General features: G+C 44.5%; 1 protein-coding gene across 4 annotated transcripts in view; it reads left to right on the top strand.

The window, feature by feature from the left end:
* Positions 1 to 20,019, top strand: part of RALB (RAS like proto-oncogene B) — a 55,457-nt gene extending 35,438 nt beyond the window's left edge. For all 4 annotated transcript variants that reach the window (XM_077320567.1, XM_077320568.1, XM_077320566.1 and 1 more), the window contains 4 exons: positions 12,538 to 12,694; positions 14,491 to 14,699; positions 16,825 to 17,002; positions 18,499 to 20,019. In XM_077320567.1, the coding sequence (XP_077176682.1) occupies positions 12,581 to 12,694; positions 14,491 to 14,699; positions 16,825 to 17,002; positions 18,499 to 18,618 (621 nt within the window). In that variant the 5' untranslated portion in view covers positions 12,538 to 12,580 and the 3' untranslated portion in view covers positions 18,619 to 20,019. The remainder of the gene's footprint in view (positions 1 to 12,537; positions 12,695 to 14,490; positions 14,700 to 16,824; positions 17,003 to 18,498) is intronic.
* Positions 20,020 to 25,331: the final 5,312 nt, after the last annotated feature.

Genomic DNA, 25,331 nt, shown 5'->3' with positions numbered 1-25,331 from the left:
TGACACTGGCGGAAGATTGGCATAGCTGTCTATCCGAAGCCATGAACAAGATTGCTTCCTGATGCCATCTTTGCTTCTGCCCCAAACTGGCTCTGTGGTATACCTTGGAGTTGCATGAACAGAAGTGGGAATTACATTGGCTAGAATGTGTTTGGTGGAAAACTTGTAACTAAGCTTCAAGAACATCTTATAAAACACTTCTGAATGCTTATGAGATGGAAGTAAAGGTCACAAAGAGGGATTACTTTGCAGCCTCTGTTGTCTCCACTAGTTCATGCCTAGCACAATTTAAAACAATTTGATCTTTGACACCCGTAGTTACAGGACAGTTCTCGAGCCTTCAGGGAGTGGTGGGAAATAAATCGCAAAATAAATAAATTAAATAATGAATTATAAGCTGTGAGGTTTTGTGAGATTTTCTGTGGAGAATTTTTTGTTGCTCCACCATGACTTAGTTTGGGAACTGGAGACCCCTTGGCCATCTCAAGATCTCATTTTGAGTTGCTTCAGTACATGCTACTTAGATGATATGGACAGGAATCTGACAGCTGTACATCCTGCCATGTGTCTCCTTGACCCATGTCCCTCATGGCTGGTGAAGACTGGCAGTGAGGAGATCCAAGCCCCTCACCAAGAGTTTATCAATCTGTCCCTATCTTTCTGGACTTTCCTGGTGTGATCAAGGGAGGCTGTGGTCTGGCCGCTTTGCAAAAAATCAATGCTGGATCTATCTGACCCAGCCAGCGGCCACCCAGTCTCACATTTGCCGTTTCTGGGTAAGGTGGTTGAGCATGCGATTGCAGAGTAGTTGCAGGGTTTCCTGGATATAACATTGGCTCTTGACCTGTTCCAGCCTGGCTTTTGGCCTAGCTCTGCAGTGGAGATGGCTCTGGTCGCCCTCACAATCTCTAGAGACAGCTGGATCTAGGCAGGTTGTTGCTGTTGTTGCTAGATCTGACAGCAGTGTTTGACACTGTTGATCATATGCCTAGCCAGCATGGGGACACACAGTGCTGCCTTCAAACAGCTGCAATTTTTTCTCCAAGATCGGGGACAGAGGGTGACTAGGGGAGAGCTATTCCAGCAGAGAGCTATTCTCCCTAAGATGTTACTTTATATCTACATGCACCCCCTTGCCAGCTGGTCTGGAATTTTGACCTAGGATGTCATCAATATGCTGATGACATCCAGCTGTATCTGTTGGTAGAAGACCATCTGCCTGAACCCCCAGAATCCTTGGGCAGGTGGCTGGAGGCCAGAACCAGGTTTAAGGATTTTCAGGTCCTGTAGCACCAGAGACAATTAAGGATTAATGGGGCTGTCACTCTGTGTCCTTAAAGATCCCCATCAGTCAAACTTATTTTTTTTAAAGGCCCTTTCCCAGAGTGTGGTGGAAAGAATGGGGGGGGGGGGGGGAGACGGGCGCTTTGATTCACCTCTTGCTGCCTCTTTTGCAGTCCCATGCAGGCAGGTGGAGGCAATATGAGGGCAGGGCACAGAGGGCAGAACAGCCATGTCTTGGATAGCAGAGGACTAAGCAGCCTCCTTCTTCCCACTGCAGGCGTGCTCTTATTTGTTTCCACCTTCTTAGTGTTTACCTGTGCAACACAGCCATATTCTTTCCTGTCCTAGCAATTTAGTGCTGCAGTTCTAATATCCTTGTGCCATAAAAGATTGAGGGAAAAGTGGGGAGGGGAGAGGCTGCAGCCCTGATTCATGGGGGTGGGAAGGCACCATGCAGGGCTCCTGGATGTGCAGAGCCCCTAGCATGTGCTACATGGATGAACCAGCCCTGTTGGATACCATGGTAGATTGGCTCAAGCGGAGTTGGCTGAAGATAAATCCAGCTAAGACAGAGGTCCTCTGGTTGGGCTGATGTGCTCCAGGTGAGACAGTGCCAATCCTGCCATTGAGGGGCGCAGTTAATAGTTCTGGCGACTGTCAGGAGTCTGGGTATGATCCTGGATGCCTCTCTATCCAGGAAGGATCAGGTCACCGGTGTTGCCTGCCAGGCATTTTACTTTCTTCACAGGTACAACAATAATAGTTGTTTTTTATACCTTGCTAAGACCTGAAAGAGTCTCAAAGCAGCTTACGTATATTGCCTTCCCTCCCTCTTCCCACAACAGACGCCCTATGAAGTAGGTGGGGCTGAGATGCTCATGGTTAAAATTCAAAATGGGAAGCTACAGATTTTTTGGGCTCAGATTTTGGAATAAATTTTAGTTAGGCCTGATTTGAATGTGATTATCCTGGCAGGACATACCTATGCAGTGTGGCATATCTGCAGCAAGACTGCAAAGTGGCCAAATTACAGTATTGAGATATTATTACAATATCCATCCAGGATAAATTTTGGGTGTACAAACACTGGGGGTGGAAGTTGAGTAAAGTAGTGTGGGTAAGTTCTTTTATGTTAATACTAGGCTTCAAAGGCAGCTCATAAGAGCGGGCTTCAAAAGGGGGGGGGCGTCCAGGAAGCCATTCTCCCTGTCCCCAACAATGGCACTGCTGGTCATAGGGCCACGGAGGTCGCATGGGTGCTCCGTGGGCGCAGGGAAGGCTCCCCCGGCCCCCGGCCGCTTTAGTCACGCCAATGCATCCGCCCCTTAACGAGGCCTGCTCGTTGGGCAGCAGGCAATTTCCCACTCCCTCGGGGGGCCCTCTCTTCATGATCATGCAGGTGCTCCTTGGTGTGGGCCCATTCCCGGCCCTCAAAACAGCGTGGCGGTCCCCAGTGGGCTGCTCCCCTCTTAGTGAGGGAGCAGCTGCTTGCAGCATTGCCATCCTCAGCCCAGTAACGAGCTGCAGGGTCTCCGGCGTCTGGCTCCCCTTGGGGCCATGCAGGTGCTCCTTGCCATGGTCTCCTCCACGGGCCAGGAGGCTGTTGTGTGGTCCCCTGTGGTTTGCGCTCCTTGCGTGGATGCAGGGGTGGCTCACCGCAGGCCCCTGCTCGGGCGACCAACCGACTTGGCACTGGCCTTCATGGCGCAGCTCCTGGCCCTGCGGGCATGGCGGAGAAAGTGGAGGGAGGCGAAAGCATGGCCGCCGAGCGGGTAGGCGAACTCCAGCCAGTCAGGTGATTGGCCCCTCACCCGACTGGCTGGATTTCTGGTTGGGGGGGGGAGCTGGTCAGGAGGCACTTCTCGCCTCCCGAATGGTTCAAGCTCCAGCCAGTCAAGTGAGGGGCCAATCGGCCTTGGCTCCCATCCCAGGCCGGTCCCGCCTCCCCTGGCCTTAACGAGTTATTTAAGAGGAACAATTTTCAAGGGGTTGTTTACTGAAATGGGAGTAAGGTATAGAAATGGCAAATTTTCCTCTAAAGTTACTATGTTTTCTGCCTCCTCCTGTGTATATTTGCTCAGAAATCGGTTTGAGAAATTCAATAGGATTTATATTACCACTTATGTGTGACTTGCATTGGACCGTGGGGATGATAAACTATAAAAGAATTAAGTTGAGTAGCCATGCGAGTCTGTCTGAAGTGATAGAAAAGTGGATAGTATGTCAATGTTAACCAGGCTCAGAATGGTGAGAGGAGGGATCTGGCTGGGTGTCCATTCAGATGGTAATGATGGGCCTTGGACTCAATCAAATGCTGGCAGCTCATTCGACCAGGCCAGAGCCAGGGCTGAAAAGGTAACGTGATTAGATATGCCGCCTTTGGTGGGACTGCCCCGGGCGGAGCTGGGTGAGTGAGGTGAGCCCTGCGGGCCAGCTCCCCAGCAGCAGCAGCAGCAGCAGCCGCCACCCCTTAAGCACATGGGGAAGCCAGCCCTGCCCCGGGTCCGCCTCCGGGCGGGCGCTTCCCTGCTGTGTGGGCCCCTTCCCTTCCCGCCGCGGGGCTGCCTTCACCTCCTTGGCTTACCCAGATGCTTCAGCTCCAGCGGGCGGAAGTGGGGGTGGCCGTGCATGAATGAAGACTCCCCCCTCACGCAAGGCCCACTTGCCTGTGCCCCCCCCCGTGTTCCACTTTAACAGTTTGAATATCTGGTCACAGTTTGAATATCTGGTCACCTTATGAAAAGGCCTTGGCTCTAGTTGAAGGCAAGCACATCTTTTTGGGGTTAGGGATCACCAGTAAGGTGGAATTTGCTGAGCAAAGAGCTCTTTGAGGGGGGAGTATTTGGAGAAGGCAGCCTCACAGCTATGCAAGTCCCAGACTGCGCAGGTCCTTAAAGGTTAAGACCAACACCTTAACCTGATGCAGAACTTGACCGGCAACCAGAGCAGCGGCTGGAAAACTGGTCAAATGTGCACTCTCTATGGTGTCTCTGCAAGGACTGGGACAGCTACATTCTCGACCAGCTGTAACTTCTGGGTCAGGAATAAGGGAAGACCCATGTAGAGCGAATTACAGTAACCTTAATTTTGATTAAAGATAGAGGAACTAGCATGATATTATTGTCAGTCTGGATCTACACATCGTGCTCTGCAGAAATCTTAAATGATGTCTGATATATGGATTTTTGCAAAGTCTAATACTGAATCTGTTCATCTGAGTATTCTACTGTCATAAGAGGCTATTAATAGGAATGTGCCTGGTCAAAAGAAGTTGGTGGTGATTGTTTTATAAATATTACTTGATCTGATAGATTTGCTTTACTTTTTCAAACTAGTTGACATGAGAGATTACTTGAAATGCATAGTGATGCTATCACGCACTAGTTCATCAGGTTGGCCACTCAGTGTTGTATGCATAAAACAAGTTGAAGAGAACTTTGAAAAAGAATGGACTCACAAAGCATTACATGCATATGAGTCTAGACTGGCACTGTGCTAGTTATTTGATGCCTCAAGTTTAGGACTCTGTAGGCTTGATGGTGGCTTAATATAAACCAGTTCTTCCTCTTCAGTAAGATGCCAGCTTTGATTCAGAGTAACTAATTGGCACTGAGCATGTATTTCCCCAAATCTAGGTTCGGACACTGTTCAGACTTGATTATTCATGCCCACAAGAAGCTAGAATGTTTCTTCAGTTATACCGTGAAGTCCCAAGAGAAGACAGACTATCAAGTAGCCATGGCAACAACATTTTGTGTGTAGGCTTTCTAGTGTAGGAGGATGCAGGTATCCCTGCACTATTTCTCAGCATTTTCATCTAATTGTATTAAATGCAAAATCCTTGAGTGAAGTGAGTGTAGGAAACAGGGTGGGGGTAGAGTTGCTTCAAAACAAAGGGTTTCTTCTATATAAACTACATCTGGATTCTGGGTATCTAAAAGCACAAGTGGTTTACACTCTGAGCCCCATTACTGAAAGGTAACAGATTACTGTTCCTGTTACAATGCAGAGGCAATGCTTACACAGAATTACCTCGTTTTCTTCTACTGAAATAATTCATTGGTTTCTTTAGGGCAGATAATTTATTTATTTATCATTAAATTTCTGTATCGCCCCTCTCAGTATTACCTGCTTGGGGAGGTTCACATCATTTAATAAAACAAGGATAATAAATCAGTAGCCAAAAACAACTAAAACTGTTAAAAATTACTCTAAACTTGCATCAACCAAAGATTTTAGTTTTTGTTCCTGTCTGCCCCCCCCCCATCCTGTTCAGGGTTGGGTTATTCATAGGATGGACCCACTCAGATGCTGTCATTCAGTTGTTTACTGGCCCCAACCAAAAGCCTGAAAATGTTTCTGTAGGGGCTGCAGGTGTTCCGGGAGCTTATTCATCGGATAGGTGCCAGGACTGAAAAGGCCAGACATATTTCTCTAGGACCAGGGATCATCAGCCAGTTTGTATTGGCTGAGCCAAGCACTCTTTGGGGGCTATAGTCAGTTAGGTGGTCCCTTAGATATGGGGCCCAGATTGTAGATGGCCTTGAAGGTTAATACCAAAACCTTGAACTTGATCCAGAATTCAGCTGGGAGCTAGTGCAGTTGCCTAAGAACAGGCCAAATATGGGCTCTCCAAGATGTTTTCGTGATCACCCATGCTGCTGCATTCTGGACCAGTTGAAGTTTCTGGGACAAGAGTAGGTTTGAATAGAGTGACTTACAGAAGTCTAGCATGGATCACTATGCCTAGGTGTTCTGGAGCCAGGTAGCTTGGCCTGGTGAAGATGGTAAAACACCAGCTGAACTACTTTGGTGACCTGAGCCTCCTTAGATAAGGATGGATCAAAACCATGCCTAAATTCCTAGTGGTTCCTGCCCAGACATAGGACCTTCATCATGGAGAGGTTGGGTTTCTGACGGCTGTGCTTTATCCAAACCATCACTACTTCCAAACAACTAGCAAATGTCTCTGGCAGTGAGTTCAGAGCCATCCATCAGGAGGTAAGAGCTGGGTGTCATCAGCATATTGATGGCACCCAAGAACAAATCTCCAGACTAGCTGGGCTAGAGGGCACATTAACATGTTAAACAGAGTTAGTGATAGGACTGCGCCTTGTAGAAAGGACCCCACTGTGGTCCTTTGTCTGAGACCACAGAGAAATGAGATCAGCCATTGTAAGGCTGTCCCCCATATACCTGCGTCAGTGAGGTGGCAAGCGAGAAACTCATGATTTTATGTTGAATGCCACTGTGATACCTAACATCATGAGCAGCACCAACTCGCCCCGATCCAGCTGGCATCAGAGGCCCTCCAGCAGGGTGACTAAAGGTATCTCTACCCCATGGCCAGGTTGGAAACCAGACTGGAATAGATTAAAGGCTGAAGCTTCATCTAGATATGCTGTAAGTAGACATTAGTGCTACACTTTCTGAATGTTCTGGCCTATATGAGACTAAGTGATGAACAGAGATGCAAAAATAGCTACCAAATTCATCTTGGGGTACTGAGCAGCAAAAGGTAATCACTTCAGTAGCTGAAGTGCTGTCCACACAATGTTAGGTAACAAATCATAATATAAATAGTAATACTGTGACTTAAAGGAGCCTCTTGTGGCGCAGAGTGGTAAGGCAGCCGTCTGAAAGCTTTGCCCATGAGGCTGGGAGTTCAATCCCAGCAGCCGGCTCAAGGTTGACTCAGCCTTCCATCCTTCCGAGGTTGTTAAAATGAGTTCCCAGCTTGCTGGGGGGTAAACGGTAATGACTGGGGAAGGCACTGGCAAACCACCCCGTATTGAGTCTGCCATGAAAACGCTAGAGGGCGTCACCCCAAGGGTCAGACATGACTCGGTGCTTGCACAGGGGATACCTTTACCTTTACTGTGACTTAATAGTTAAGTGCTTACTTTCTGACCCAAGCTTTATGGCCCATCTTGAAATGATTTTCTTGAACTGATGTACTTTTGAATGTTTAAACTGTATAGTCACCATTATTTCAAGTTCAATTAAAGGCAGTACAGTTTCATTCTAAGTCTAGGGCTATGATGAATTCTTGATAGTTCATGTTTCATTCTTTTCTTTATAGGTAGTCAGCACCTGTCCTTATTTATTTATAATACCGCACCTTTTTCTTGCAATAAAAATGTAGTTACTTAAAAAAAGTATATCCTGCTTTCCTTTTAAGAATTGTTGTGATTGCTTACAATGAATTAAAACTGAAAAGTAAAATATATTACAGTTGAAAGTAGATGGCAAGGTAACTAGGAACCAAAGGTTGCCATAAATATACAAACTCTCATTGAATATTCAGATTAATACTTCTTGATGTGTAACAGGTGTCTCTATAGGAAATATGTCTCTGTAGGAAATTCCATAAGTATGGCATCGTAGACGAAGACAGTCACTTAGCCTTGGATGATGGGATGGAAAACTGATGCAATGACCCAAGAGATCTGTATGGCCTGCTAGGTTCCTGTGGGAGTTGTCCCACTTCCGAGTCAAATAAGTATAAGAAGTTTTAATAATGGCAGTTTCTCCACTTATTAACTAGGCTGCTACATTCTAAACCAGTTGAAGCTTGTGAGCAGTGAAGGTTATCCTTGGGATGGAAGGGAGGAATACAGATGGCATAACAGTTTAAGCTACTTGAATGTACTTTGAACCATGAAGGTCATCTGGGTTTCCAAAGAAAGGTATTGGTTAGCAGTACTCCTAATTTGTGCCCGCCCTAGGTTCAGTCTCATGCAGAACAGTTTGACCCCCGCTCCCTAGGCCTTTCAGACACTTCACCGCAGCATCCCCATATTGTTTGGATTTATTTATTTTAGGATTTATTTAATTTAGAATATTTCCCCCCACTTTCCTTAAACCCAGAATGGCTAACAAAAACAATCAGTAAAACCAAATAGAGACATCTGAAGTGTCTCCCAAGTTACTGGCTCGCTTCCAGTATTGCACATGGGCTTATGTTTTCAGTAAATAAAACTTCAAGTTTTATTTGCATAACTAGCATTTGTGTCTCAACTACTATAACTACTTTTTCAAAATTTATGACTTGATTTTATCTGGTGTCTAGAAATCCAGTGCTGAATGTACTTCTTAAAATGGTGGTTGTAATTTCTGTTCTTTACTGTGTTACAGAATGTTGCCATACTTGGTTACTTCTCACTGAACGTATATACCTTATGATGAGCAGAGTCCAAAGGTCATTTTTAGGTGTCAGAAGGACAGTACAGTGGAACTTCTCCCTACTCGTGCTGTAGCTTTCTGAACTCCTTAGAATGTTCAGGGGACCCTTAGAAATAATCTGGAATTAAAAGTGGGAGAGAGTAGGGGAACGGAATTGGCAAAACTGTCTTCCTACGTCTCATATCCAGCCGTCTTTTGAATATGATTTGAAATAAATATTGCATGGCTGCAAAGCTTTTAAATGTTAAAGGACGTTTCTGTAACAGTTTTGTTTTTCTAACTGCTTCTGGCATTTTGTTCTGAAAACAAGTGTCTCCAGAATGCTTAAGAATTTCAAATGTACTTTTAAAATTTTCCCCAGAAGAGGCTGGCTTTTTGCCTTATACATGCTATAAGCAGCATTGGGCATGTTACTCCTTGCACCTCCACATCTCTGATAAGGCATTTAGTGCTAGATGTGTTTAGATAAATATGACCTTTTAAGGAAGCTCCAGAACTAGTTTGGAAGAACATGACTTGTAAACTTTGTATGCAAACAGTGAAAATCTTGGAAGGTATTTGGGTCACCCTGTCTGTTATTCCTTATACTGTGGATGGGACATCAAAGGAACATGTTGTCTGTTGCATAGAAATATGCTAGGTTTCAGTTTGTCTTGGTCAACTGGTGAAAGTGTGACTAAAACACTCATTCTCAGGCGTATGTTGATTTGCAAAATAATGTGTAACTATGTAAGCTTGACTATTCTCATGTTCTTATGCTTGTTTTTGAAACGCTCAGGATTAATCTTAACCCCCCCCCCAAAAAAAACCCTGAAAGAAGTTGAGTTCTGATCCTTCCTTTTCTGAGTCTTCTGGTGCATAAAGTCTGACGTTTTCTCTTGATGTTGAACATTTGGATGTACAGAGAACATCCTCATGAAGAGAATGGTGGTCATGGCAATAAAATGTGTAGCTCTTCGTTACCACCCCATCAGATTGAAGGACATTTTAAAATCAGGCCGTTATAAACAACATTTGGATGTATTTTATAGTAAACTCTGTGTTAGATCCGTAGTGGATCTTGTGGGTAAAGAATCACAGACACTGGAATCGTTGCAGCTCTTTATTGAGCTAGAACATGATACGGGTAGTACCAAGACTGCACTGACAACCCCCACCCCCGAAAACCCCAACTTATCTTTAACCACTCCTGTGGAGCGGATTAAATAAAGAGCTAAGGCCTCCTGGGGAGGAGTTAGGGCAGGCCCTGTCCGGGATAAAAACTCGGAAGGGCGAATCAGGAGCCGCTTCGAGGCTCCTGATTTGCCCCTCCGAGTGCCGCTTGGCCCGGCCTCGCCTCGGCCACCAGGGGACTCCCCGCTCAGACAAAAAAGACCTCTGAGCCAGTGAGTCCTCCCAGCGACCTCTCCTCGCCGTTGGGAAAGGAGCAGGGACGCCACGTCGAAGACGCAGCATCCCTGTTCCTTTCCACCCACCCCCAACTACGCTAACACAAACCGCCGTCGCTTCTCCACCAGCAAACACACACACACGCACCTGCCCAATGGCTACTCCCCCCTCACCCCCCAGACCATTTCCCGCGCCCCTGCCGCTTGCTACATTTCCAACATGCACCCACTACCCACCCAGAACTCACCCCTCACCCTTCTCGCCCCGCAGCCAATTTACACAAACCCCACACGCACACACAGATACACACACGCACGCACACACCCTCCGATCGCCCCTCAATCACCCCGAACCCTTCCCACGCCGCCACCCCAGCACCACGACCCGATGACCGCCTATTGCCCCGCCGCCCTCCCACCCCTTCCCACCCCCACCCCAATAGTCCCTTCCTATGGCCGCTCGCCAACGCCCTCCTTATCGTGATGCTGTCACCGTTCCCGCAGCGCCGTGGCTAGACCCTGCAACCCACGCCGCAGCCGCCAGGGCACTCCACTGGACCACGCATGCGCCGACTCCTGTGCATGCCTCCTTGCCCTCACCGGCCGAAGCTCCTGTATGGTAGGTGGGGGGGGAACCCCTGGTCGCTGCCTGTCCACCTGGCCCCCGCCCTTCTCCCGGCCCCGCAAACAGCTGCGTCCTGCACGCAGCGAGGCTGCTCTTCGGCCCAGGAGAAGGCCCTGCATCGTTCCCAGGTGGGTGGCTGCCCAGCGCCCTTCTCCCGCACCCGGGAACAGCCTTGCCGTGTCTGTGACGTGGCGAGCCTCTTCCCGGGGCCGGGAGACCACCCCAGGTCGTGGCTCAGTTACCATGGCGCCCCAGCCCCCGGGAAGCCTTCGCCCTGCGAAGGCTTCCTCGGGGAGCGTGGCCCTAGCACCCATTTTATTTCTTTTTAAAATGGTCTTCTTTTCTAGTATACACATATGAGACAAAGGAATCAGCTATGACAATATACCATTGACTAGATCACACATGATTGATTTAACACTATTATATTCCACTGCGGGGATCCCTGGAGCAAGATGGTTAGAACCCATTGGTGACTGATCCTACCTCAGACCATGTGCTTGGTCCTCCATACAATTGGTAGCCTGGCCATGTACACAACCCTCTGTCTCTGTTGTTGGGATGCAACTAATGTAAACTACTTGTGACTTCATAATTGATTAACTTTAGCGTTTTCATGGCAGACTCAATACGGGGTGGTTTGCCAGTGCCTTCCCCAATGTGTGTGTGTGTGTGTGTGTGTGTGTGCATGCATGCTACAAGAATTCAAATTTGCTGTTATTGCGGTTCAAACAAATATCATGAAGCAAAATTAAAACCAGTTGTTGGAGTTGAGCACTTGAACAGAAGAGTTCTGTTTTTACTTGTATAGACCCAAAAGCTTGGGCTTCTGTCTTTAAAGAACGGATGCTTTCAGTTGCATAGTAACTGGAGAAATCCAGTGAATGCCAGCTGCATGGCAAATCAAATGGGTAGGGAAATCATGCCAGCTTGCTCAGCTGTTTTAATTGATTTTAAAGCAGAATTTAAGAAATGACTTAAATGACTTTCTAGCTTTTGAAGACATAGTTATATTTAAAGCAGAAACAAATCTGTTGGCTCTTGAAAGCTGAGGCTGTCTGTGTTTGAAATGATGTCATAAGTATTTAGCTAAATGTGGTAACATCTTAGTTATTTTGCATTTAAATTAGGTCTATAAAGTGTGATTTGGTTTATTTTGGCCTTTAATTTGAACCACTGTGGGTTAATATTGTAAGCTGTTCATTCCTCAGCTTCTCAAGAGGTATGATGAGGATAAATTGAAAGCTGTGCTGAAATACTGTATTATTCTTCTGATAGTGTTTATGTAATTGCATTTACCCATGTAGTGAATAGTGCTCTGCAAGGCAGCTTCTAAAAAATATGTGCCTCAAGGAAGCTCCTGTTCCTTAAGAAAAACCTGTTGTTAGAACAGTGCTCCCACTGAATTCTCCTTAGTCAGAAAATGACAATACTCAAAATATGTTGTTACTCCAGTGTTGAAAGGGATTTGGGGGCTCATTGTCATGTATAATTCACACTGAGGGAACCTGGCCCTCCAACAGTTTGGTTTTGTATACTGAGGCATAACAGGTATCTGACAACATGGGCAGATTTACAAATAGCTTTAGAAGTATCTAGCTTGTACAGAAAAACACAACCTGCACATCAGGGTTAAATTACCCATCTTCTTGAATAGCTCCAGCTGCAGTTACTATAATAGGATGCTTCAAGCTTTTCAGTTGCCTCACTGTCTGCTATGAGTCATTGGCTGATTTTGTGAGTTGGGAAGGCAGAAGCTTAATCCTTTTGTGTCTAAAATTTGAATGTGTGTTTGTGCATGCGCACAGTGATGCTAGAATTCATATTCTTGAATCCTAAATTTCTGCCTTCTCTAGGCCTGTTTGCTCCTCTACTCTTGAATGACAGGATTCCAGGAAGGAGTAAATACACCCCCCCCCCTTGGGCCCTTTTCTTAGTGCTTTCATGCTTTCAGTCTAAGGCTTATCTCCATGTCCTTTATTGCCAGCCTGCATGCTCAGTGTGAAGGCACCTGATTTATTTAGTGAAATGCAACTTCTGTTTCTTGGATTGCAGCTCTTGGAACTTCCCTGGTAAAACGTGACAGCTGTCCCGAAAGATGGCTGCCAGCAAGACAAAAAACCAGAGTTCGTTGGCCCTCCATAAAGTAATCATGGTTGGTAGTGGTGGTGTGGGCAAGTCGGCTCTTACCCTTCAGTTTATGTATGATGAGGTAAGAGGTTTTCCGTATTCATCCTCCTTACTTTATGTGTACTTTTTGAGGCCTCCCGGGGGCCCGGGACTTCCAGAAAATTCATACCCACAGAGGGTGGGTTTCAAGGGTGGGTCTGTAGTAATTATTCTGACTGCATGCTTACTCCCTTTTGTGCTACAGCTAAATATATGAAAGAAATAGTTCAGTGTAGTTCTTCCATACTGAGCTGCTTGTCTAGAAAATGGCAATGGAACTGCTAGACCAGCTTATACTGAGATGTAATTAAATATTATGGATCAGATGTTACATTCCTAATACTCCTAGTCAAACAGAACAAAATGCTATATGTTCAGCCTTTGCTGAAACATCTCCATTGGCTGCCAGTTTATTAGTATATAGAATATACGGCCTTTTTATGATGTTGAGGATTGTTTTAAGATTACTGGGGATTGTTTTTAGATTATGTTTTTAAATGTGCCTTGTTATACATTGTTCTTTTTTGTGAGCCGCCACGAGCCAGCTTGCTGAGAGTGGCAGTATAAAAGTGCAATGAATAAACAAATGCAAAACTGTCAATACATTATGTGCAGCTTTTCCACAGTCTTGTGTATTGCCTTCGATCCTATGGCAACCCAGCATAAACACAGTAACTGCCTTTGGCAATCTGTTCTCCTTTAAAAGAAAAACAAAACATGACTGGCCTCAGGGCAGCACAGATAGGTTCAGCATTACTTGCACTACTTCGAATCTCTGAATTTGGGCTAAGTGTTTCTTGAAAATGGCGTTTCAGTCCAGCACAGCTTGTTGCTGGGTGAATTAATTCAGATCAGATGCAGACTCAGAAACCTTTATTGGCATACAAATTCAGATCACCAAGGAAAAGACTGGTTGAAATGAATTATTTAATTTGATCTTACTTCAGTGTTTAGATACCGTTGCTGTGACTGCAAAATATACTTAACCTGAGCAGAATCTTTATAAAACCTTAGGAGGGTTGTTTGAATATTTTCTGAAAAATTGAGAAAATTATACTTTGCTTATTTTTACATGGGCTGGGGCTTATGATCTAGATCAGGGGTAGTCAAACTGCGCCCCTCCAGATGTCCATGGACTACAATTCCCATGAGCCCCTGCCAGATTTCCATGGACATCTGGAGGGCCGCAGTTTGACTACCCCTGATCTAGAGCTCCACAGTTTTCTGTAGAGATTATTATGAGTGCCAGTGGTTTTGCTTCTTTCCAGTGTTGTTTTCTGCTTGGGTCTTCTCCTTCTCCTTGGTCTCATCAGCCCTGCCCTGCCCTGCAGAAGTAGATGTTCTCATTCAGAAGTAAAACCTGATAGCTACTGAGAATTTCACCAGTAAAAGGTTGTTCAAATGAATTTATGGAAGATACCTGTGGGGACTTGCTGGTCCCTGTTCCCCAGCATCAAGCCATGATACATGCATTATTTTGGTGTACACATTTCATTTATAGGTGGCCTTTATACACACACACACACACACACATCAAACAGCAAACAATGCAATAGGATTAGGATTTTTTTAAGGAAATTAATTACAGCTGAAATGCTAAATTATGATTCCCTTCCCCCTCAGTCTTTGGTAGCCACTCCTGCTTGTTGGTCATTTAAAATTGCATATTATATTTCCATGCTTACATATTCCTATTACTTTCTTGTAAATGGTTTTAGGTTTGCTGGATAGCATTTGGGAGTTATCAATGTTACTTGCACAAAGAGTGATGTAGACTAAATCAAAGGTTTGAAAGTGAATGCTGATATTCCTCAGCTAAATTCTTTCCTTTCTCCTCAGTTTGTTGAAGACTATGAACCTACAAAGGCTGATAGTTACAGAAAGAAAGTAGTTCTGGATGGTGAAGAAGTCCAGATAGATATTTTGGATACAGCGGGACAAGAAGATTACGCAGCTATTCGAGACAACTACTTTCGTAGTGGAGAAGGTTTCCTCCTAGTTTTTTCCATTACTGAGCATGAATCCTTTACAGCAACAGCAGAGTTTAGGTGAGTAAAGGCTTTGCCATGTGAACTGTCTTCAGTCCTGGTTCTCATATAAATCTGGATAACCCACAATGTAAAATGAAAGAAATACTGGGCATATTACAGTAAGATGAAATACCAAAGTAAATAAATGTTGCCAAGCATATGTAACTCTGAGGTTAGAGGTGTTATAAGTAGATACAAGAAGAGAAAAATGTATGTTTATGTCTTACTAGATTTAAAGCTCGTTGTACTTGTAAATACAATGGGCGCTAGAAAGGGTGGATGAGAGGAGTGAATGAAGAAGACAAATCTGCAAGGAGGGAAAAGAGGGGGTGGAAGGCTGGTGTAGGGTAAGGAGGTAGGCCATAGGTGGCGGAGTTAAACAGTGAATGGAGAAGAGAGGGAGGAAGATTGCAGCAGATGGAGAGGAGTGAGGGCACAAAAGAAAGCGAAAGATAAGGATTTGAGAGGGCTCCTTGCCCCCGCCCAGCCCTGGCAGCGGCGCGGCCTTCCCCCTGGGGTCCCCCGTCACGGCCACGGCACAGCCTTCCCCCCCAGGCCCAGAAGAATACCCGGGGCCTCTTCAAGGCATTGAGTGTGCTTCTGGGCCCAGGGGGAAGGCCTCCCTCTGTACTCACGCTGTCGCACCTGGCTGGAACTCTGTCCTGTCCTGGTGAGAGCCCAATTGGAAGGCGCGTCACGCCATCCGATTGGGCCCTCACCTGGACCAGCCCCGCCCACTTAGCCCTTGACCAATTATTTATATTGCTCCCTGAGCGGGTTAAAGATTTCTAGTAAAATGCAGTATGGATGGGGTGGGGGATGAAGGTATATCTTTTCTTAGATTTCTGAGATTTCTGTGCAAATGCCCTTGCTGAAAGAAGTCTAAAAAGATTTTTGTCACCAGATTGAACTCTGAAGAGTTTTGGAAAGTCTGAAGCAGAAGCTGGCTGTGTGTCATCCTGTCTAGTACTTGAGATGTCCCTAACAAACTTCCCTGGTTCCTGGAAAAGTTCTGTCTTTTAACAAAATTTCTTTCTCCTTATTAAGTTAATGGATAAACATGTTTAAAAACAAAAAACAAAACCCTGAGAACTTGTATGAAACATGGGGCTGGTACAAGAACAGTGGTGTGGTTCACAGATGCCTTATGCCAGATTAAGCTAATGAGGTACCTGCGGTAGCTGGAAGACCATGCGCATTTGTTCCTTCTCAGTTTTTAAAACTTAGCCCTGTCTTCATCCTTACTGAAAGAAGTTTAACTATGAGTGACTTCTGTGTAGTTTGTGTGACAAAATGCCAAACTGTAAATACGATACATTAGATAAATTTTCCAAAGGCTTACAGTTTTAAGAATATGTCATTCTTCATTGGCTGGAAGTTTCCTAATCTTGTATTATCAGACATTGATATTTTCTATTAGCGGAAAAGCCCGTTATATAAAAGATACAACAGGCTCTAGTGTCCACATTCCCCCAGCAGCCCTGGTGAGACCTCGCCAGGCTGTGACAAGGCTCGTTGGAACAGGGGAGAGCTCTGGTGGGTGCTCCCCGCTTCTCCCCCTCCAGGCAGCCCCACTGAGGCCTTGCCAGGCTGCAGCTAGGGTGGGCTCGGGCGGGCGCTCCTCACCTCTCTCCCCCCCCCCAGCAGCCACAGTGAGGCTGGTTGGGGTAGGGGTGAGCTCAGGCGGGCACTCCTTGCCTCCTCCCATCCTCCAACTAGGGCAGCCCCTCGGAGGCTGCCTGATTGATGCTCTGGGGCGAGTGACTCCCCAGGGGCCCAGTAAGGTGGCTGATGAATCCCAACTCCCCCCACCATCCCTCTCCAGTTTTATGGTACAGAGTTTTAAGAGTTACCTATTAAATTAAAAGCTTAGACATAGCTTTTTTACTTGTGGTGCTGCTTTCTGAGCTTCCTCTTCATTGCAGTTCGAAGGCAAAAAAAATTATGTTTCCAGTTAGCGCATGAATGAATTTGAGCAGTAGCTTTTGCATATATTACCTTTTAGATTTTGTGTGTACTTGCTTTAAGGTTACCTTTAAAAAAAACATCAGTTTCGAAATTACTTGTCTAATTCCTTGGTGCACCATGGGAACTGATTGTTGCCATTTGGGAAGCTGTTATAGCTGTGTTCTTCTGTATTCAGAGAACAGATCTTACGTGTGAAAGCTGAAGAGGATAAAATACCTTTGCTTGTGGTGGGAAATAAATCTGATTTGGAAGACCGTCGACAAGTGCCTGTAGAAGCAGCCAGAAGTAAAGCAGAAGAGTGGGGTGTACAATATGTAGAGACATCTGCAAAAACCAGAGCAAATGTAGATAAGGTAAGATAGCTTCTCTACAAAGGTTTGCAAATGTGGTTTTCCCAGTTGTGGTTGGTAATCGTGAACCTTCCAGCAGCAGTAGAAGTAAACTGTTCCTTTCTATGGTGTGCAGAGAATGTAGCAGAAAATATATGGTGAGAAAGACTGAGAGGGACTGCATATAGTGGCTGGCAACCATGGACAGCCAGAACTTTAACTCTGTGGTCCTTGAATTTTGTGTAAGTCTAGTGCACTATGAGCCTCTTGTGGCGCAGAGTGGTAAGGCAGCTGTCTGAAAGCTTTGCCCATGAGGCTGGGAGTTCAATCCCAGCAGCCGGCTCAAGGTTGACTCAGCCTTCCATCCTTCCGAGGTCGGTAAAATGAGTACCCAGCTTGCTTGCTGGGGGGTAAATGGTCATGACTGGGGAAGGCACTGGCAAACCACCCCGTATTGAGTCTGCCATGAAAACGCTAGAGGGCGTCACCCCAAGGGTCAGACATGACTCGGTGCTTGCACAGGGGATACCTTTACCTTTAGTGCACAAAGCCAGCATATGCTTCCTACTTCTATGAGAAAACTAGGCTTCATTTCTGGCAGCCAGTTTGTATCATACATCAGGATTATACTGACCCTACAGGTCAGTATAATGCAACTTCCCTGCTTCCTTTCTCTCTTGCAATCCTAACTGCCTCCTAAAACGCTTGTTTCTGGAAGATGAGGGACCCCCAGTAGCAGCATGAGAAGAAAGTTGGAGAACTGCTGTGGGAGGGTAGAATTGGTGCCCCCTTCTGGGTGGATGAATCCTTTTTATGGGATCCAACTTCTTGTTACTCACCAGAGATCAAAGTCCTTCAATTTCAATCTGAGTACCATGGCTTAATGTTTCACATGAATTTTTCACATTCATTTGCAAGCCCCTATCCAGTTGGATTCTCATAGTATTTCTGTGTGCAGTGCTACTTTATAGAACTACTTTTAACTACTTTATAGAACTGCTTTGAATTTGGTACCAGTGACTGTCTAGTCCAGAGGGTGAATTCACTGATTTGTCAGGAAAAGTTACTGATGGCTGCAGATCTTTCCCATATTTCCTTCCCTATGGCAGTACTTTCCATTGTATCAGAGTTTATTCCTAGAATCCCAGGACCTATTTGAGCTAATAAGCAGATGGGTCAAGAGGCTGCAATATGGATAAGAGAATGAAACCCTGCACCCTCAGTTGCTAGAGCTGCACTAATGAAAGAGAGGAGAAGGCAGTTGCCCCCACTGTAACATCCTGACCTGTATGACTGTTGCTTCACATGGTGTCTACAAGCCTGGTAATAAATTTGTTGTAAGCAAGGCTGCTAGAAATGTCAGGGATTGCTGTTAGAGCTCTCAGCCTGAACACGTTTCACCTACTTTATGGAATAAAAATTTTATGTGATGTTTATTTAATTTAACATGCCAGTAAAGGAGCCTATTCCTTTGAATTGTATGCAGTTACAAACTCTTCTGTATGGCTTTTCCTTTCTAGGTATTCTTTGATCTAATGAGAGAGATTAGAGCCAAGAAGATGTCAGAAAACAAAGACAAGAACGGCAAGAAAAGCAGCAAGAGCAAGAAGAGTTTTAAAGAGAGATGTTGCTTATTGTGATCTTCAGTAGCCAGACTTGTAGGCTGTAGAATTAACAAGACATTTTACCTCTGAAAGTATAGAGGATTGAATTTATGAAAGGAAATCTGGATATCATAGGTTTTCCCAGTCACATAATAGCCTTTTTGGAAAAGCAAAACTTGGTTAAAATTGTTTGGAAGTCAACAAATCTCTGTACTGAAATGGATGATTCATGAAAACAACTGTTAATGCTAAAAATATTGCCAGCAAATATTTCCCTTTCCATTTGGTTCGCTGCCTGAGATGGCTGCTTTGAAATTGTCTCTTGATCTTCCTCCCAGTGATGCTCACTCGTCAGACTCTTCTCCTGTCAGGTGTATTCAAAGTGGCTAGTTCTCATTCAAGTTCAACCAAAGTTTTCCACACTTCTTACCTGGCTTCATTTTTGGTGGTCCTATGAATGCGTAGTCCATTATTTTAAAGGAAAGTTAGACACACATCTTCCTGGTCTTTGAAGTTAGTACACAACTTTATCAAGTATGCCATAATTCTTTCAGATCTACTCCTTTGCCAACGTATTGGATGGACATTAAGGACTTAGTCCTTTGTATAGGAAGGTCCAGCAGTGAATCAGTAGTGTCTGTCATTGCTACAGTATTCCTGAACTGAGCCTATGTTTTCAGAACATTAACAGTTACAATCTGAAAAGCTGCATACATATTATTTCATTTTAATTCTAATATTTTATTAGGGTTAAATGGAAACTTAACATGAGATACCATTTTTTTAATGTGCAGTTCCTATATTGCCCTGTGGACAGTCCCACCTTTACCTGCCAATACTAGTCCTTCAAACTTGCTAGTTCTCTGTGGCATTACAGTATTCTAATAATCATATTACTTTTCCTTTAAAGAGATATGAGGGATCACATTGTGAAATGTAGTGATTTTGATTTAGTCTTCTGATTAAAATGGAAGGGAGGCTTGGTCTTAGACAAGGCAGTCCATAGGTAACTTGTGCACGTAGACTTCATCAAAATTAATTGAAGTTATAGACACTTAAGGGGTTTGTGCAGGAAACATTTTTGAGTGTTCTACAAAAGTATTTTGTTCTTTTGTTCTTTTTTTGTTCTCTCTAATGAACTTTTGCTGTCCTAATGTTAAGTTTTGGTGTTGAATTATAGAACACCCATGAGTGTCTTGATGGAATTGGTGTGGGGGAACTAAATCACTGGGGGGGGGGGGAAGCTGTTTCATTTTTTAATGTAATTTTTAAAAGAGAATTCAGTTAATTATGTGCAGTTGCCAAAAACCTGACCCTTGTTGAAGTTGCACAGGTGGTTTGTACTACTGCTGAAGAACATTTTTATACAATTACTGAATGAATCATGCAGAAAAGTCTGGACTGTAAAGGCAGCTAAATATATTCACTAAAAAGTAACCTCTCCTGGTTCTGTCACTTATTGCATCGTTAACATTGTAGGTGGGAAAAGGCATAAGTGTGCAATTGTGTTTTTGACACATCAAACCGAACAAGTCAGGAAGTCCATGTTAACAGTTTACCTAGCCGGCTTCTACTGGATTATTCCATCTGATGAAGATATTTTCTCAGTTCATGAAATCCTCTCAGAGAAAAATTGGGCGAAGCTTGTGTATCATATATCTGGGCAGATACATGAGGCCTAGAAGTACAATACATCTCAGGGAGGTCAGCAGCCAGATGGAGAACTACCTCCCCCCCCCCCACGGAATTGACATAAGACAAAAATCTTTGATTTCTATGTCAGCAGAAATGAGCATTGGCTTACTTCAGACTGTTCTTGCATCTTGTTCTGCACAGGTGGAAAAGGGCTAAGGAGACCACTGATCAAGTGACCAAAATGGAGAACCAGACTATTCTTCCAGCCATGCCAGATATGTGAAGGGTGTTTTTTTGTTTGTTTTGGATTTTTTTGGCAGCAGAGTCAAAATAGCAATGTGGGAAGAAGGGATCAAGCTATTTCATGTAGCTTGGTTGATTTACACAAACATACTTCCTGGGCCAAAAGCCACACTGGTACATTGATTACAGAAATCTATTCTTGAGTTGACCATCGCATGGATAATAGTGGCCATGTGTTCAGGGGACAGGTAGGGCATTAGTAGCCGGGCCTGGCAAAGATGGAAAAAAGCCTGGCCTGCTACTTAGTGACAATACCTAATGAATAAGTCATTCAATCAGATCTCCATTAAACCATAAATTTGAGCAGGTAGCCATAAACTAACCCTAGAGGCTTGATTTCCTGGGCAGGGTTCCCTTCAGTCATCTTGAACTCCTACCGTTTAGGAGTCTAGTACATGCTCCATCTGAGTTGACTGCTTTTAAGGAGAGGATCTCTATCCTAATGAATATAGCTGAAAAGAGCAAGCTGTGGCAGGTCACGCTCTTATTCCAGGCCAGTTTTCTGAGAATAATCTTATGTTTCTCCGTCTTCATTTTTCTTTCCAATCCTTTGCAGACTAGGGATGAGTATGAACTAGAAGATTCTGGTTCGGTTCGAGGTTCAGCGTGTTCCTGAACCAAAACCCCCAAAATGAACTGGCCACTTGAAGGAAGCCATGTGAACCACTGGAATGGCTGCCAGCCATTTCACCAGTCACTTTTGTTTTGCCCTGCATTGAAGCAGGAGAGTGTGAAATTGAGGACTGAAATGGCTGGTAGCTATTGAAATGCTGGGGAAAGTGAAATCAGTGGCTGAAATGACTATTGGAAGGGGATCACAGTATTACTGAATACATTAACAGAAAAGTTTCACCATTCCTATAAACACTTATATTTTTAATATAAATTGTTATGGAATATCTTCCTATTTGTTACTTCTAAGGGGTGATAATAAACCTCTATAAATTATTAAAGACTAAACCAACCTAGTGTGTGAAACACCAATATTACAACCTAATAGTATCGCTCCATGGGACACACCATAACAATTACAGCAAAACAATGAAATTCTCAGACATTTATCACTCTTAAAGTGTTCAGTCTACAATGCCACAGGTAGCATCTGTTATCATCAAATGATGTCTGTGGATTCCTTAATAAATCCTCTGCCATTAATTTTCCTGTAGTAAAAAAGAAGCTAATCACTCCTTGAAATTTTGGAGTGTCATGCTTGTTACTTCTTCCTTAGGAGTTAGTCAGTTCTTTATACTGAAATTTTTGTTCCTTGCTCACAAGTGCATTGCTGTTTTGTAATCTATTAGAAATATGTGTCAGGTGAAGAGCTGAAATGGGTATATTTCTAGAATTCCATTGCACATACATAGAAATCTTTGTGCTCTCTTTGATGTGGGATAGTGTATCTGGTGCATTTCTGCCTGTGCCGCCTTGTACATTTTTACATACAAAAACGCTGTCCATGTAACTTCTTAGTTTTCTCATGGTCCAGGCTCTAAAATGTGGATAACCAATGATCTAAACTGTTTCTCTCCTGTTAACAATCCTCAAAAGCAGCTCCCAGGCAGCAATTGGTCCTTGTGTATTTTGAAGGCAAAAATGGGAAATTATAACCAAGCGTGACCTTCACAGTGGACCAGATCTGCCAGTACTTCTGTCATCTGGGCTCTGAGCCTAACATGAGGAGATGCAAATGAACAGAGTTTTGTTCAGTTTTGTTTAGATTGTGGCTTAGATTTGTGTGCTGTATAACGGTGGAGGAAGAAAGATGGGAATGAAAATTGGTTTGGATACACGAAGGAAGGAGGGAAGCCAGTATTGCGCAGATACCTAGACTGTATCAGGTATGATATTAACTTTTTTCCTGATATCTTTCAGTAATAGGGGCATCAGTTTCTTCCCAAGTCATGGCAGAATGTAAAATATGGCTATGCAAGGTTTAGGTTATATGCAAGCCCATGAAATAAAATCTTGTAACTGTGATTGGAAGTTAAAACAACTTACTACTGAAGATGAAGAATATACTTGAGAAACTTCAAAAGTAGGCTGGTTATTAATCTGGGATGCATTCGAGATATATTGTAAGTACTGGATCTCTTTAAGAGAGGTAAAACTAGCTGTAAATGCAATTTCAGGAGACTGGCAAATAGCAAAAAAGACAACTTAAGCAGTAAACAAACGTTAGATGCAGTAAGGATACATTAATATATGCCTACTCAACTGAAGAAAAGTTCTTGCCCAAAACAGGAAAAAAAGTGATTATATTTTCAAAATATGTATACAAGTCTTCCCTTAGGTGTTTCTTATTTTAAAAGAATGCTCCATAATGGATATTGATTATTCTGTTTATTACTCTGGATATTGATTATTCCTGTTTTTAAAAAACCCTATAATCTTTGGGTGTGTTCTACGGAGAAAGGCAGAAGGGCAATTAAAATTTAAAGCATGCCTTCGGCTTCCGAAATGGTCACTGTTCAACTTCTGAAGAAATAAAGCCCATCATATATCCTTAAGGTTGCCTAAAACCTGTATGTGGATTTGACAATTATACTGTTACAGTGAGAAAGTGCCTTTTCATAATCTCAGAAATCTCTCTTTAAAAATGTATCTTACTATAGAAGGTGGATTCTCTGCCAATAAAACTATAGAAGTGCAAAGCTCAGGAATTTCTTAATATTAGACTAACCTACTGCTGTGGAATGTAGGATACGTTAAAAGCGAATGGAAAATGAAGAAATTGTCCAAGAAATATTTTAAAAATCTGCTTAATGCTGACCCTTCAAAATCAAGACTAATGCAACAATGGTAATTGTCATTAGTAGTATCACAGTTAAGAGCCTCTTGTGGCACAGAGTGGTAAGGCAGCCGTCTGAAAGCTTTGCCCATGAGGCTGGGAGTTCAATCCCAGCAGCCGGCTCAAGGTTGACTCAGCCTTCCATCCTTCCGAGGTCGGTAAAATGAGTACCCAGCTTGCTGGGGGGTAAACGGTAATGACTGGGGAAGGCACTGGCAAACCACCCTGTATTGAGTCTGCCATGAAAACGCTAGAGGGCGTCACCCCAAGGGTTAGACATGACTCGGTGCTTGCACAGGGGATACCTTTACCTTTTACCTAGTATCTCAGTTAATGGCCAAGCCATTTGAACGATTGGTAACAATGAAATTGGAGTTGTCAATGAAGGTGAGTTTTGGATAGCAATTGCATCAGTGAGGCAAGTGAATTAGCTGCTTATTTATTTATTTATTTATTTATTTATTTATTATTAATTGGATGTATTTTCTGCTGCTGTTGGTCAAGTCGTCTGGCCGTGGGTTACATAAAAAATTACCCCACAAAAATACATAAAAACTTGATCCATTAAAACAATATCCTGGTGGCAGAACTATTCACCTCCCTCTCCCACTGACAATTCCCTTTCCTGTGCCTTAGGGCAGTGGTCCCCAACCTGCGGGCCGCGGCCCGGTGCCGGGCCGCGAAGGCCATGGCGCCGGGCCGCAGCTCCCTCTCCCCGCCCCCCCCCCGCAGTAAAAAACTTCCCAGGCCGCAAGCTTGCGGCCCGGGAAGCTACTTACTGCGGGAGGGCGGGAAGAGGGAATCATGGCCGGGCTGCGCCCGTGCGGGCCGCGCCCGCACGGCCCGATCCGCGGGCGCGGCCCGATCCGCGGGCGCGGCCGGGCGCAGCCCGATCCGCGGGCGCGGCTTCAGGGCGCGGCCCGATCCGCGGGCGTGGTTTCAGGGCGCGGCCGGGCGCGGCTCGATGCGCGGGCGCGGCCCGAAGCGTGGCCGTGGCCCGCGCGGGCGCGGTCCCCGCGGGCACGGCCCGATGCCCTGCCGGTCCCCAGCCTAATAAAGGTTGGGGACCACTGCCTTAGGGGACAATTTATTCATGCCGATTCCACTGCAGATGGTTTAATCTAGAGGGCCCATCTGATCTCCTGTGCCCTGGCCTTAACCAAAGACCTGGTGGAAGAGCTTCGTCTTACAGGCCCTGTGGAACACAGAAAGTTCCTGCAGGGCCCTCAAGTCTTCCAGGAGCTCATTCCACCAGGTGGGAGCCAAGACTGCTTATAGATCCTCCTTTCTTAAAGATATTCTAGGAGATAGTGATGATGAGGCCTAGTTCACAGTTTCTTCCCAGGGTAATTTCAGAGTTTCATTTGATTCAAGAAGTTAGCAGTATTTTCCCCCACACTTGATTCTGAAAGAGCAAGACTTAGGACAAAGCTTCTTAGGAAAGATCTTTGTTATGCAGGAATTTCAAAGTAAAAAAGGCTTCCTCTCAGACATTATACAAATGGATTGTATTTAAGTGATAAAATTGTGTTATTTGAAGGCAGGAGTACCTTGGCCATTAATTATTACATGAATACTCAACAAGGGCTCAGGCAACATTGGAGACCATGCTCAGGGGAGTTCCATTGATAGAGATCCACAGAGCTGCAACATGGTTGTCTGCTGACACATTTATAAGTCACTGTGTGCTGGATCTGGATGTACAAACCTGTGGGCAAAGCTGTGTTACTATCTATGTTTCAATAAAGTGCTATTTGATGAGCTTGTCCTACCTCCTGACCAATGAGCTTGCTAAAATCCCAATGTGGGACTACACATTGAAGATAAAGACAGGATTGTATTTACCTGTGACTATATGCTGTAAGCCTCCAGGGAAGGGTGGCATATAAATTAGATTATAAATAAAACATATTTATCAAGCTCTTCTGTGCAGGCACACATTCCTTCCCACCTGCAACGCTATGAGCTTACACTAATGAATGCTAATGGCAACTCTGATGAAAGTAGAGGAAAAGAGACAACA

Source organism: Paroedura picta, chromosome 2 (genome assembly GCF_049243985.1).
Source record: "Paroedura picta isolate Pp20150507F chromosome 2, Ppicta_v3.0, whole genome shotgun sequence".
Taxonomy (NCBI): domain Eukaryota; kingdom Metazoa; phylum Chordata; class Lepidosauria; order Squamata; family Gekkonidae; genus Paroedura; species Paroedura picta.
The sequence above is the reverse complement of the archived record's forward strand: the minus strand, read 5'-3'. Positions and strand labels throughout refer to the sequence as shown.